This window comes from Podarcis gaigeae, assembly GCF_964106915.1.
Source record: "Podarcis gaigeae genome assembly, chromosome: 10".
Lineage (NCBI taxonomy): Eukaryota > Metazoa > Chordata > Lepidosauria > Squamata > Lacertidae > Podarcis > Podarcis gaigeae.
The window spans coordinates 45,845,963-45,857,312 of NC_139686.1; the positions used below are offsets into that span (position 1 = coordinate 45,845,963).

Consider the following 11,350-nt stretch of genomic DNA (forward strand, 5'->3'; position numbering starts at 1 on the left):
CAATGCCAATGGAACACTGAGCATGGTCTCAGACAAAAGACATAGTAGGTGGGCAGACTCTTAGGCCACCAATGGGCAGCAGGCAGCAACTCTTCAGAGGAAGAAAACTGATTGTTCTTGCAAGATCTCTGCCTGAGTTATTGACAGGGATATTTTGCAACAACGGGCGGAAGGGGGATCCTGGGAAGGAAGCAAGGTACAGGTGAGATTGTCAGCCTTATTTGATGACCAGGAGCAGGAAGGATTGGTATGGTTAACACAGGCAAAGGGGCGAATTAGAAAGACCCAAATTCAAATCCTCAGCCATGAAATGGGGGAACTAGGTGCACCACACATAGCTTATTCAGGGAAGCCCAGAATAAATATAAAACAAAATAATTCATTTAAAAACAGAAACAACAATGCAATTGCTCCACAATAATTTGTGTTCTTTTGTAATTAGTATAAGCATCAAGCCTGTTGATACTTGTTTTCTTTGTTGTTCTCCTTTAGGTTTGTTTCAGCAGGAGGCTTTTCCCTACTTGTACATACTTTGGGATACCCTGAGTCTGCCAATACTTCCCTCTTGTGTGTAGCTTACCGTATATGGTTTTGGCTACATTAGCACAAGGAGGTAAAGGGTAAAGGTAAAGAGACCCCTGACCATTAGGTCCAGTCGTGGCCGACTCTGGGGTCATCTCGCTTTATTGGCCGAGGGAGCCAGCATACAGCTTCCAGGTCATGTGGCCAGCATGACTAAGCCGCTTCTGGTGAACCAGAGCAGCGCACGGAAATGCCGTTTACCTTCCCACCAGAGCGGTACCTATTTATCTACTTGCACTTTGACGTGCTTTCGAACTGCTAGGTTGGCAGGAGCGAGGACCGAGAAACGGGAGCTCACCCCGTCGCGGGGATTCGAACCGCCGACCTTCTGATGGGCAAGCCCTAGGCTCTGTGGTTTAACCCACAGCGCCACCCGTGTCCCTAGCACAAGGAGAGGAAGACTCAAATCAGTATTAGGGAATATGACAGAATGCTGAGAGACTGTAATGGAATGTCTGCAATGGAGAAACATAGGAAAAATTCAATTTGCCGTAATCCCACTTACCCTCTATGTTAATAGGGTTCCACCTCCTAAGTCAGTTTTGGCTGAACCTTTAATGTCATACCTTATTTATACATTTTGTCAACAAATTAATGGAAAGGTTAAAACTGAAGAACTAGCTTTAAAGTAGGTGGCTGCATTAAATGGGGGTGGGGGACAAAATGTCACCAAGGAGGGTTTTCCACCTGAACATTTAATAGTTATGAGATGAAATATATAGTTAGCTGGAACAACATGTAAGAACGGCTGTTTCAATAGCATATGCTGTGTCAGCATACATAATTGCTTCTTAGAATAGAAATGGCTTGTGTTCAGTTCTAAGTCGTTAGATGTCTTTCTTAACAAGCCATTAGCACAGCAGAGAACTGACAGTCACTCAAAGCTGCAGTAAATTCTTAATGTCAATGAATTTGCTGATACAACATATTGGGAGTCAATAGCCCATAAAATACCCAAACAAAGAAAGCATTTTTAAGCCATCAGAATTGTAGGTGCAGAACCATACGCAGCAGCCACATCTATGTTAAATTACTGCATTAAAAATCTAGATGATGCTAACACTTAGCATTTATATAGCTCTTTAGAGTTCATTCAGGGTGCTTTATGTACATGTGATCTTAGTAACCCTTACAACAACCCTACCTTACAGGTAGTCAGTAATATTACCCTCTTACTGCAAACCCTAAGAGATAATGGCTTGCCTCAGGGCACCTAGCAAATTCATGACTAGAGTGAAAATTACATAAAGAACTTGGTCTCTCACAATTCACACACTGAAGCCAGTAAGTGCAAAAGTCATTTTGGCAGCAATCATGGTCTTCTCATTTTCTTTAATAATGTATAAAATACCATTTTCATCAGACATTTAAAGTAAAAATGTATGCCACAATGAGATTTAAACTATTCACTGAACTCAAGGATAAAAAACCCAAAAAAACATTTGTTTGTTTTTTTACCTTCTAATGGTTTTCACTGTGTCACAAAAGTTCAGCCTGTGACCATGAGGGAGAAAAAAACTCTTCCTCTTATGTCATGGAAGCTTTTGTGGACTATTATTAAAGCTGAATTATTGATTTCATATCCTCCCTTGTCCTATGTAATGACTAAACTCCAGCCAAGTCTGAAGTTAGGAGAAGGAAAAAAGCAACACAACTGTGCATTTAAAAAGAAGAAGAAGAAAATATTGGGAACACAAATTAAGTCTGAAAATTTAAATACCAAATTGATTTACTGAGTCTTCTTTTAAACCCCTTTCCCTGCTTCCCATGAATAGTCAGGCATTCCATTTATGATGCAGGCACAAAACTGATTCCCAAATCCTCTGTTTTCTGTGGCCTCTGTAGCCCAGCCCAATCCCCAAAGAACACAACATATCATGAAGTGTCATTTTTATTAGTGCAGTCCAGGTGACAAAGAGAATTTCTTATCATATCTCACCTTGCAGACAGGGAACGCAAACCTCCTAACATCTCACCCATGTTCAGGCATCAATCAAATATTATCATTTATCATTATTATTGATTATCATCTAATTTTCTTATTATTTGAGTGCTTGTAGTAAATAGATAAACAAGCACTTGACACAACTGCCAGATTCAAATGGTAATTATATTTTTTATAATATTAGTACAGGCCTGGAATTGTTGGAGGTTTTTTAGTAGTTCCCCATTTTTATTTAAAATTGCTGGGTTTTTAAAAGGGCCAGATTGATGAGAAGGACAGAACAGTAAATTCTGCTTTGTTATTGCACTCATTACAAAAGTCCAGCTGATGTCAGTGGAACAACCAAATGACAGTGCGCACTTGCTCAGCTATTGATCTGAGGATTTAACATAGCTGCATTTTCCTTGCAAGAAGATATGAGCACAGTAGTTCTCTATAAAGGAAAATAAACACCACTTTAAAACTCTTGCAAAAGGCAAGTCTAAAACCATCCTGGGGAATCCCCTAGACTCAATGTGCAAGTAATAAGACAACAGTGGAAGACTTACTTCCTTGTGTTTCCCAGAAACTACGCTCCATCTGCTTATAGCTGCTGTGAGTTAGGAAAAGGGAGCATTCCATACTCTTGGCAGAATATATAAAAAGACCAACTCATCCAGTAGAGAGTATGGAAAATGAATATAGGTGCCAGAGTCATAGAATGCAAAGGGTGATACACACTAGAGGATCAAGCAGGGCTATGGTGACTCATAAAATGAGGTCAGGCATTGCATAGGCATCCTGTTGATGAGACATTTAGTGTAGGAAATTTTCAGAGATCAAGGATGATGCCCAAGGAAGCATAGTGAGCATATTCTGGTGTTGTAATAGAGCTCAGGTGGGGAATAACCAGCCTGGGATACAAATGTGGCCCTCTATGGACTTCTGTCTTTCCTGAAGATTCTCCCCAGGCAATACCCATCACTGGTCCTGCTCTGCACCGTCCTCAGGTGCTTTCGCCTGGCTGCAATGTGTTCTTGAACTGTGATAAAAAATACCTCTTGCTTGTTTGAAGAGAGTTGTTGAGGGTGGTGGGTCAGGGTGTAGAAACGCCTGACTTTTGGGTAGCTGTAATATAGCCTACTGGACAAAGGTAAGAGTAGAATCCAGTAGAAGAGTAGAATTGTTGACCCTGGGCCCTGCCCCCCACTGGTATGTGGCTGCCCATGAGGAAATATGGCCCTCAGACAGAAAATGGATCACCACTTCTGTAACAGAGAATGGATCTATAATTAGAAGGCAATCCACAGAAATGTGCACAAAAAAGATATACAATCATGGGGGTAATTATATTAGTTTCTTCTTGTCCCTGAAAACTGATGTTATAGTCAAAGTTCCAGGGCCCATGTTCCAGGGTCTTCCCTCCAGAAAAGGGCTACAGATGGCACAGGTGCTCAGTTAAGCATTTTTGGATGCAGTAGATTAAACTAGTGCCTTGGTAAACTCTGTACGTGCCAGAGGAGACTGCTACATTGCCAGGCAAGATCTACTTTCTGCTGTACAGTACTGCAGATCTGCTTTTAAACACTCAATGCATGAGCCAATTCTCTGTTTAAAGGAATGATTCTGGCCTAGTTTGAACAAAAATCTTTTTGAAATCTTATTTAATTAAATAGGTGAAAATCCAGTTAGTGGAGACACCTATTCTCCTTTAAAATCGCCTTAGTTGGCTTAGTTTAATCTGATTCCTTGCCACCTTAAACAAGATTAGAATAAAGCCAATTTAAACACTCCCACACAAACATTTCCCCTAATTCAGTTAAACCTGATTTTTAAGTTTGACCAATTTATAAAACTTACATAACTGTAAATAACCATGGTATTAAGATGGATAGCAACATTTGAAAGATTGTAGATGAACAGTATTTAACAGAATCAAAGGGTGTTGCTGATATGAATAGTCCCGGATAACCAGGAGCAGTAAATAGACCAGGCATAGGCAAACTCGGCCCTCCAGATGTTTTGGGACTACAACTCCCATCATCCCTGACCACTGGTCCTGTTAGCTAAGGATGATGGGAGTTGTAGTGCCAAAACATCTGGAGGGCCAGTCCCTGCACCACTGGTGTCCCCGAATGCACTAGAGCAGGAGTTTTTTTCCATAAATGAATGGTTACCATTAACGTCTAACAAAAAATTAAAGCACTGCATTTGGTGGCACTCTTTGGCTGTAAGGATTTACGTTCTGATATTTAGGTGTGACTATGCTACAACAAATACTAAAACAGCAGATACTGAAGCTGTCTCCTCCAATTCACCATCTCTCTAACCTTCAACTCAAGGGAAAAATCAGTAAGAGTATTTGAAGTCTTTTGTCAGTTCAGAATAAAAAGCCCAACACAAACCTTTTCCTCTTATATAAGCAGACAGATATTGTATCCTGGGGAAACTAATAGTTAAGATGGATAAGAGAGACATACAATATTAACAAGAAGTCATGCAGCACCGTAAACACTAACAAATGAATTGTGGCATAAGCTTTTATGGCAGAGTCTAGGTGGCGCTGTGGGTTAAAGCCTCAGCGCCTAGGACTTGCCGATCGAAAGGTCGGCGGTTCGAATCCCTGCGGCGGGGTGCGCTCCTGCTGCTCGGTCCCAGCGCCTGCCAACCTAGCAGTTCGAAAGCACCTCTGGGTGCAAGTAGATAAATAGGGACCGCTTACCAGCGGGAAGGTAAACGGCGTTTCCGTGTGCGGCTCTGGCTCGCCAGATGCAGCTTTGTCACGCTGGCCATGTGACCCGGAAGTGTCTCCGGACAGCGCTGGCCCCTGGCCTCTTAAGTGAGATGGGCGCACAACCCCAGAGTCTGTCAAGACTGGCCCGTACGGGCAGGGGTACCTTTACCTTTTACTATAGTACTTTGCAGAGCTTTTTCAAATCTTTAATTATGTTTTCATAGGTTGCCATTAGGACGTGGACATCTGATACTTTTATATCAAGTGCAGAAATAAATATCGTTAAACCAAATATTATAATCTCAAGAGCACTAAACCTTTAAAATAATATAGAAACAAATGTTTAAGTTTAATAGTCACATGGAAATTCTGTTGGAAATAAGCCTTGAAGGGCTCTCTTGCTCACATTTCTTGGCAAACTCCAACAACAACAACAACACAAAGAAGGAAACTACACTCTAGGCATTAGGACAGAACTATAAAAGTAAGCATAAAAAAGCGTCCCATAAGAAACAGTAGTGAGTCAGCAAGCAAGTAGAAATTCTCAGCACTAGGTTGGAATCAAAGTGATCTGCACTATGCCACAATGTGGGTGGATCCACATCTTCTATTATAGAACGTGAGCTAAACCAGGCATGGAGAACCTCTAGCCAATGGGCATAATTAGACCCAGCACTGGTCCCAGTTTGGTCTGAGAGGCCATTTTCCGAAACCCACACTCACTTGCCCCACACCTAAGGTCAAATGTGGCATCAGTTGTGGAGCAGGTAGAGATGCTGCTGCCAATGGGCCCTAAAAGTGCATTCCCAGTTTTCTTTGGTAAGGAAGGCTTGCTTGGGTGGTGAAAGTAATCCCACTGGCTGAGCTACCGAGTTCCCGATACTGATACTCTATTGGTACACTACAAGTTCGTATTCATCACCTGTTTATATTCCACTGATATACAAAAAGCTTCATTCCTCTCCTAATATATTCTATGCAACTGTCACCTTTGTTGTTGTTGTTTAGTCGTTTAGTCATGTCCGACTCTTCGTGACCCCATGGACCAAAGCACGCCAGGCACTCCTGTCTTCCACTGCCTCCTGCAGTTTGGTCAAACTCATTTTAGAAGCTTCGAGAACACTGTCCAACCATCTCGTCCTCTGTCGTCCCCTTCTCCTTGTGCCCTCCATCTTTCCCAACATCAGGGTCTTTTCCAGGGAGTCTTCTCATGAGGTGGCCAAAGTATTGCAGCCTCAGCTTCAGGATCTGTCCTTCCAGTGAGCACTCAGGGCTGATTTCCTTAAGAATGGATAGGTTTGATCTTCTTGCAGTCCATGGGACTCTCAAGAGTCTCCTCCAGCACCATAATTCAAAAGCATCAATTCTTCGGCGATCAGCCTTCTTTATGGTCCAGCTCTCACTTCCATACATCACTACTGGGAAAACCATAGCTTTAACTATACGGACCTTTGTTGGCAAGGTGATGTCTCTGCTTTTTAGGTGCTATCTAGGTTTGTCATTGCTTTTCTCCCAAGAAGTAGAGATGTATAATTCCCCAAGCCAGGTAAGCAAGGCACTGGGTTTTGGGAAGGAGGAATGAGGGCTCTAGAGTCCTCCTGCCTCCTCTGAAAGCCTAGTTAGCACTTTTCCCAGCTTTGGGAAAGAGGTAGAAGGGCTCAAGGATGCTGCTAGAGCCTCATACCTCCTTCCCAAAGCCCCGAGCCTTGCTTAACTAGCTTTGCAAAGGCAGTGCAAGGGCTGGGGGGGGCATCAAACTTTGAGCTTGCTCCCCCCCATCTCCACATGAAAAGGAAGTGTGAAACCTGTGGGTTCTGTGTAAAAGCACTCTTGCTGCCCACTTGGGATTAAAAGTTGGGCCACCCTGAGCAAGAATATGGGGAAGGCACAAGTCATTCTATCTATGTAATCTTGTGAGCAGTATGCTACTACTAATTCCAATGTGCATTGAAGGAACACGGGAATGTATTTAAGAATAAGAAATGAGAATTCAGCATTCAAAAACTGAATAGGAATTATAACTTTTAAGAAATTTAAAACATTTTAAAAAATCAATGTCACTTATCCTCAGAGCTAATAATTTCAAGGTTGCCAAGTATATTAGTGCAATCAAAAGCCTGCATAAACAGGAATGTTTTAAAATTTCTCCTGAAAGTTAATAATGAGTGAGACAGATGCATCTCAACAGGGAGGCATTCCATAAACAGGGAACTATTTTCAGTGACATTATCCAAAGGAATTGGGATCCTTGACATGGCTTAGCTGATAGGCATGAGGGAATCCCTGAATTGTCAACACTGTTCAGAAAGCGGAGTCCTTTTCCTGAATTCCAGCTGACTAGGCAAAGGTGGTGGCAGGACACTAGGAGGCAATATCTGTTGGACTACCTTGAAGCTTTGAATGCCTGCCCAAGATTCTGAGAGATGAACAACAAAAAAGTGTCTCTCAATATAGAATAAGGCATCTTATTCCAAGATAGAATACTTTTTCACAGCACTAATTTACATCCTTGTTTCCGTCTTACAATAAACTTTAGGAAAAGACCTAAATGTTAATACATTGTGTATCTTTTTTAAAAAAATATTTTTTATTGATTTTCTTTTCTTGTAACAAATATCCAATATCATTACAAAACATCCATTTTCCAATTTCCCCCCTCCCTGTTGACTTCCCTCAGCTTTCATTTCTGGTTTATTACATCAAATGATACTTTCTGCTGTTTGTATATAATACTATGTTATCATATTGTTATACTTCTTGCTCTCTATACATAAAATTGTAAATGTTTATTTAAATCCTGCCATTGAGTCCATGTTTTTTGTTTTGTTTCTGCAAATATATTGTAAAGGGTTCACATTCTTTTTCAAAATCACTATTGTCCTTTTCACAGTTTGTCCGTTAACTTTGCTCACTCTAATATATTGTGTATCTTAGTCTTCCTCTTTCTGCTCTAGGTCATGCTATTATTTTTTGTGAGAGGATTCAATATCAGCAACTAGAAAGGGAAGTTTTACAGTCTGAAGTCCCACAACCTTCAAAGTAATTAGCTGATAAAAGATTGCTTGTCTATTTTTTTCCAAGGAATCATTTATCCGTTTATATGTGCATAGTTCTGTGTGTAAAGTATTAGCCCCCATTTATGAATTCAAAAAAGGAGCTCCTCCTGGTCCTCTGTATCTATTCTGTACTTTGTGTACAGAGATTGAAATGATTTCACCTGTGCATCATGGTTCCACAGCATTAAAACAAAGAGTAAACCATTTTTTCAAGCCCTCAATAGGATGTGACTTATATCTAGCATTCCAGCATTCCATGGCCAGTTAGGACATACATTCTCAAGAGTCCAGAAAGTTGCCAACAGCTTTATTTCTATTCGTGAGTCATAAGCTCACTTTGGACCATTAAATAACTTCTCCTTTAGAACATGATTTGCTTTGGGAATTATTACACCCAAAATGGGAAAACAAATGTAAATTCCTCCAGTATAGGATCCTTACAAAGAGGATCTAGAGGCAACCCTATATTATGCGGGTGAGGGTTCACCCCTCCCATTACCCTCCAGCCTACTGCAGGTGCCAAAAGCAAACCAAATAAAGTACAGTACTCTTTGGATTTTGTTGCCACATAAGCAGTGCTGCTGTCCAGGCAGGACTTTGGGACAGAAGTACAGGGTCCCTAAATGCAGCTGGAGCTGGTTTAACACAGTTTGTAACACACACCGCTATCTAAAGAGGATACCGCACCACAAGATCATTAAATCCTGATGCTAAAGTTAGCTAACTGCACATACGCAACATGCAAATTTGTACGTCATGCTCCTGTCGGGAGCTTCCAGAGGCCATGATGTGGAAACATTATACTAGGTGAGAAGGGCCTTCCTGCGATACTCCAAGCAGGGCAACCTTTACCTACATATTTAACCCAGAAATCATTACCAGCCCTTGGTTTTATGGCCACAATTACCTTCTTAACCCCTTGAAACAAAAAGTAAAGGTTTTTCCTTTTAGATAAGCATACTGTCCACCATTCCGAAGACATTTGTGGATTGTTTTGGGGTTTCTTACTCATAGGAAAATCCCTTTAGTATCTATGGCACCTGCTCCCAGGTTAAGTGGGCTGCAGTCTAGGAGTCCGAGTGCCAACTTGATCAAAATATTGGGGGGGGGGTAGTAAGCCCCGCCCGTCACAAAATCGATAACAATTCAGGGTGTACATGAAACCATTTGAATGGCAATGCCTATCAACTTTTTTGGGGGGGGACCTCAAATATTTTATGGGGGGGAAGGGAGGTGAAGACACCTCAGCCCTTAGGAGTTAGGACTCCTAGGCTAGGAGTGCTTCTTGCGGTGCCCACTTACCTGGGAACAAGTGCCAACGGAACTCAGTGGGGTCTTACTCCCGAGTAGACATGCCTGAGCTTCAGGGAGGGATGACATGGCTTCCTTTCCCTAGACTTTTAAGGTGGTGTGGGGTCTTAGAGAGAAAGCGGGGCCGGGATGGAAAGCTCTAGAAACCCGAAGGGAGGCAAGCAGGCAGGGCAAGGCAGGCTGCCCGGTCTGCAGCAATGACGGGCGACGACGTCTCCCTTACCTGCCACCGGCGCAGCGGCCGCCACAAGGCAAGAGAAGTTGAGCAGCAGCGAGGGAAACTCGGCGCGCATGGAGGGCGGCGAGGCGGAAAGTAAACGCGGGAAGAACGAGGAGGAGGAGGAGGAGAAGAAGAAACAGCCGGAGCTGAAGGCACCGTCTCCCCCTCAGCTACGCCGCCCGCCTACGGCCCGGCGAAATGACAGGCCCAGCCGCCTCTCGGAGAGGCATGACGGGAAATTCCTGGGCACCGGCCGCCCAGGCAACTCCAAATATGAGCATAGAGAGCGCGAGCTGTGGAGAAGCCGGCCGAGGGGGGATAAATAGGGGCTGTGGTTTTCCTGAGGCACCTCGGGGTGAGCTTCACTCCACCCCCCCGGGGAGGCGAACTCCTGACTCCCCTCAAAATCAAGTCCTCGGGTGATGATGGGTCCCTATGGCTCTGCTGCCAGCTGGAATTTGGCCGTGTGCCTTTTCAGAGCTCTGCTGCAAGCACGGCGTTTTATTTGATTGGCTTTTTTTTTTTTCCTCCCCCTCCAGCCAGCTTCTCCCAAGTCCAAAACAAGTAAGACAGGCTTGCAGAGAGATCTGTAAAGAAAGCAATCCGCATCCCCACGCTCCTAGGATCGCGGCCTAAAAGACAGATGCAAAAGAAGGAACGGGGGCGTGGAAGCAAACTTAGGCGCTAGCTAAGTTAACCTTTCCAGTTGCATTTCTTCAGCATCTACTATGAGGCATAAGCTGGGTAGGTCAGACTACTTTTTTTAAATGTGAGTGCTCTTCATAGAGCTGTTTAGAAAAAGACCAGTACATGATAAAAGTGTAATACAGATAAGCCAATACCCAGGATGGAAAGAAGTCATCAGACCTCTTGCTTTGTTAGGTCCAAGTAAGTAATTGGGGGGGGGGGGGTTTAAAGCAAGCTTGAAGCCTACAAAACCCATGGCAGAGCTGCGTAGTGGTGCAGCAAAAAGATCAGAATTCAGTATTTCTCAAACTTGGATTACCAGCCGTTAAGACTACATCTCCCATCATCCATAGCCGGGACGACCCATGGCCAGGCATGATGGGACTTGCAGTCCAACAGCTGGGGACCCAAGTCTAAGGTTGGTCTATATTTATTATTGGTTGGTATTTTCTACACTGATTGGCAGTAGTTCTACAGGGTTTTAGACATGGGTCTCTGCCAGCACTACCTGGAGATGTTGGAAATTGAATGCGGAACCTTTTGTACACAAAAGGATGTGCCCTACATCTTAAGAGCTACAGCCCCACCCACTTTGCGGGATAATTCCTAAGGAAGTTTCAAGAAGGCACAATAAAAAGGGGTTTAAGGGCAGAACTGGATTAGACTGCAGCTTATTAAAATAGGAACTTCCAGCTTCCTTCAGCGACATGAGCTTCTAGAGCGTCTACTCCCTCAGATGCTGAAATGACTTAAAACAAAAGCATCAACATAAACAAATGCATTGTTTCCCCTCTCATAAAACCTGCTGAAAGAAACAAAGAAGTACTACTTTAAAA

General features: G+C 43.0%; 1 protein-coding gene and 1 long non-coding RNA gene across 5 annotated transcripts in view; one reads left to right on the forward strand and one right to left on the reverse strand.

Moving 5' to 3' along the window:
- Positions 1-10,249, reverse strand: part of MSRB3 (methionine sulfoxide reductase B3) — a 58,918-nt gene extending 48,669 nt beyond the window's left edge. The window contains exon 1 of one of the 4 annotated variants that reach the window (XM_083699525.1): positions 9,831-10,249. Coding sequence is in view for 1 of the 4 variants with exons in the window: in XM_083699527.1 (XP_083555653.1) it covers positions 9,831-9,900 (70 nt within the window). In the remaining 3 variants the exon portion in view is untranslated. The remainder of the gene's footprint in view (positions 1-9,830) is intronic. The other 3 variants (XM_083699526.1, XM_083699527.1, XM_083699524.1) reach the window with 3 other exon arrangements.
- LOC310825752 lies at positions 5,422-9,968 on the forward strand. Its single transcript, XR_014555515.1, has 2 exons — positions 5,422-5,929; positions 5,980-9,968. It is a non-coding gene; the product is annotated as an uncharacterized lncRNA (long non-coding RNA).
- Positions 10,250-11,350: the final 1,101 nt, after the last annotated feature.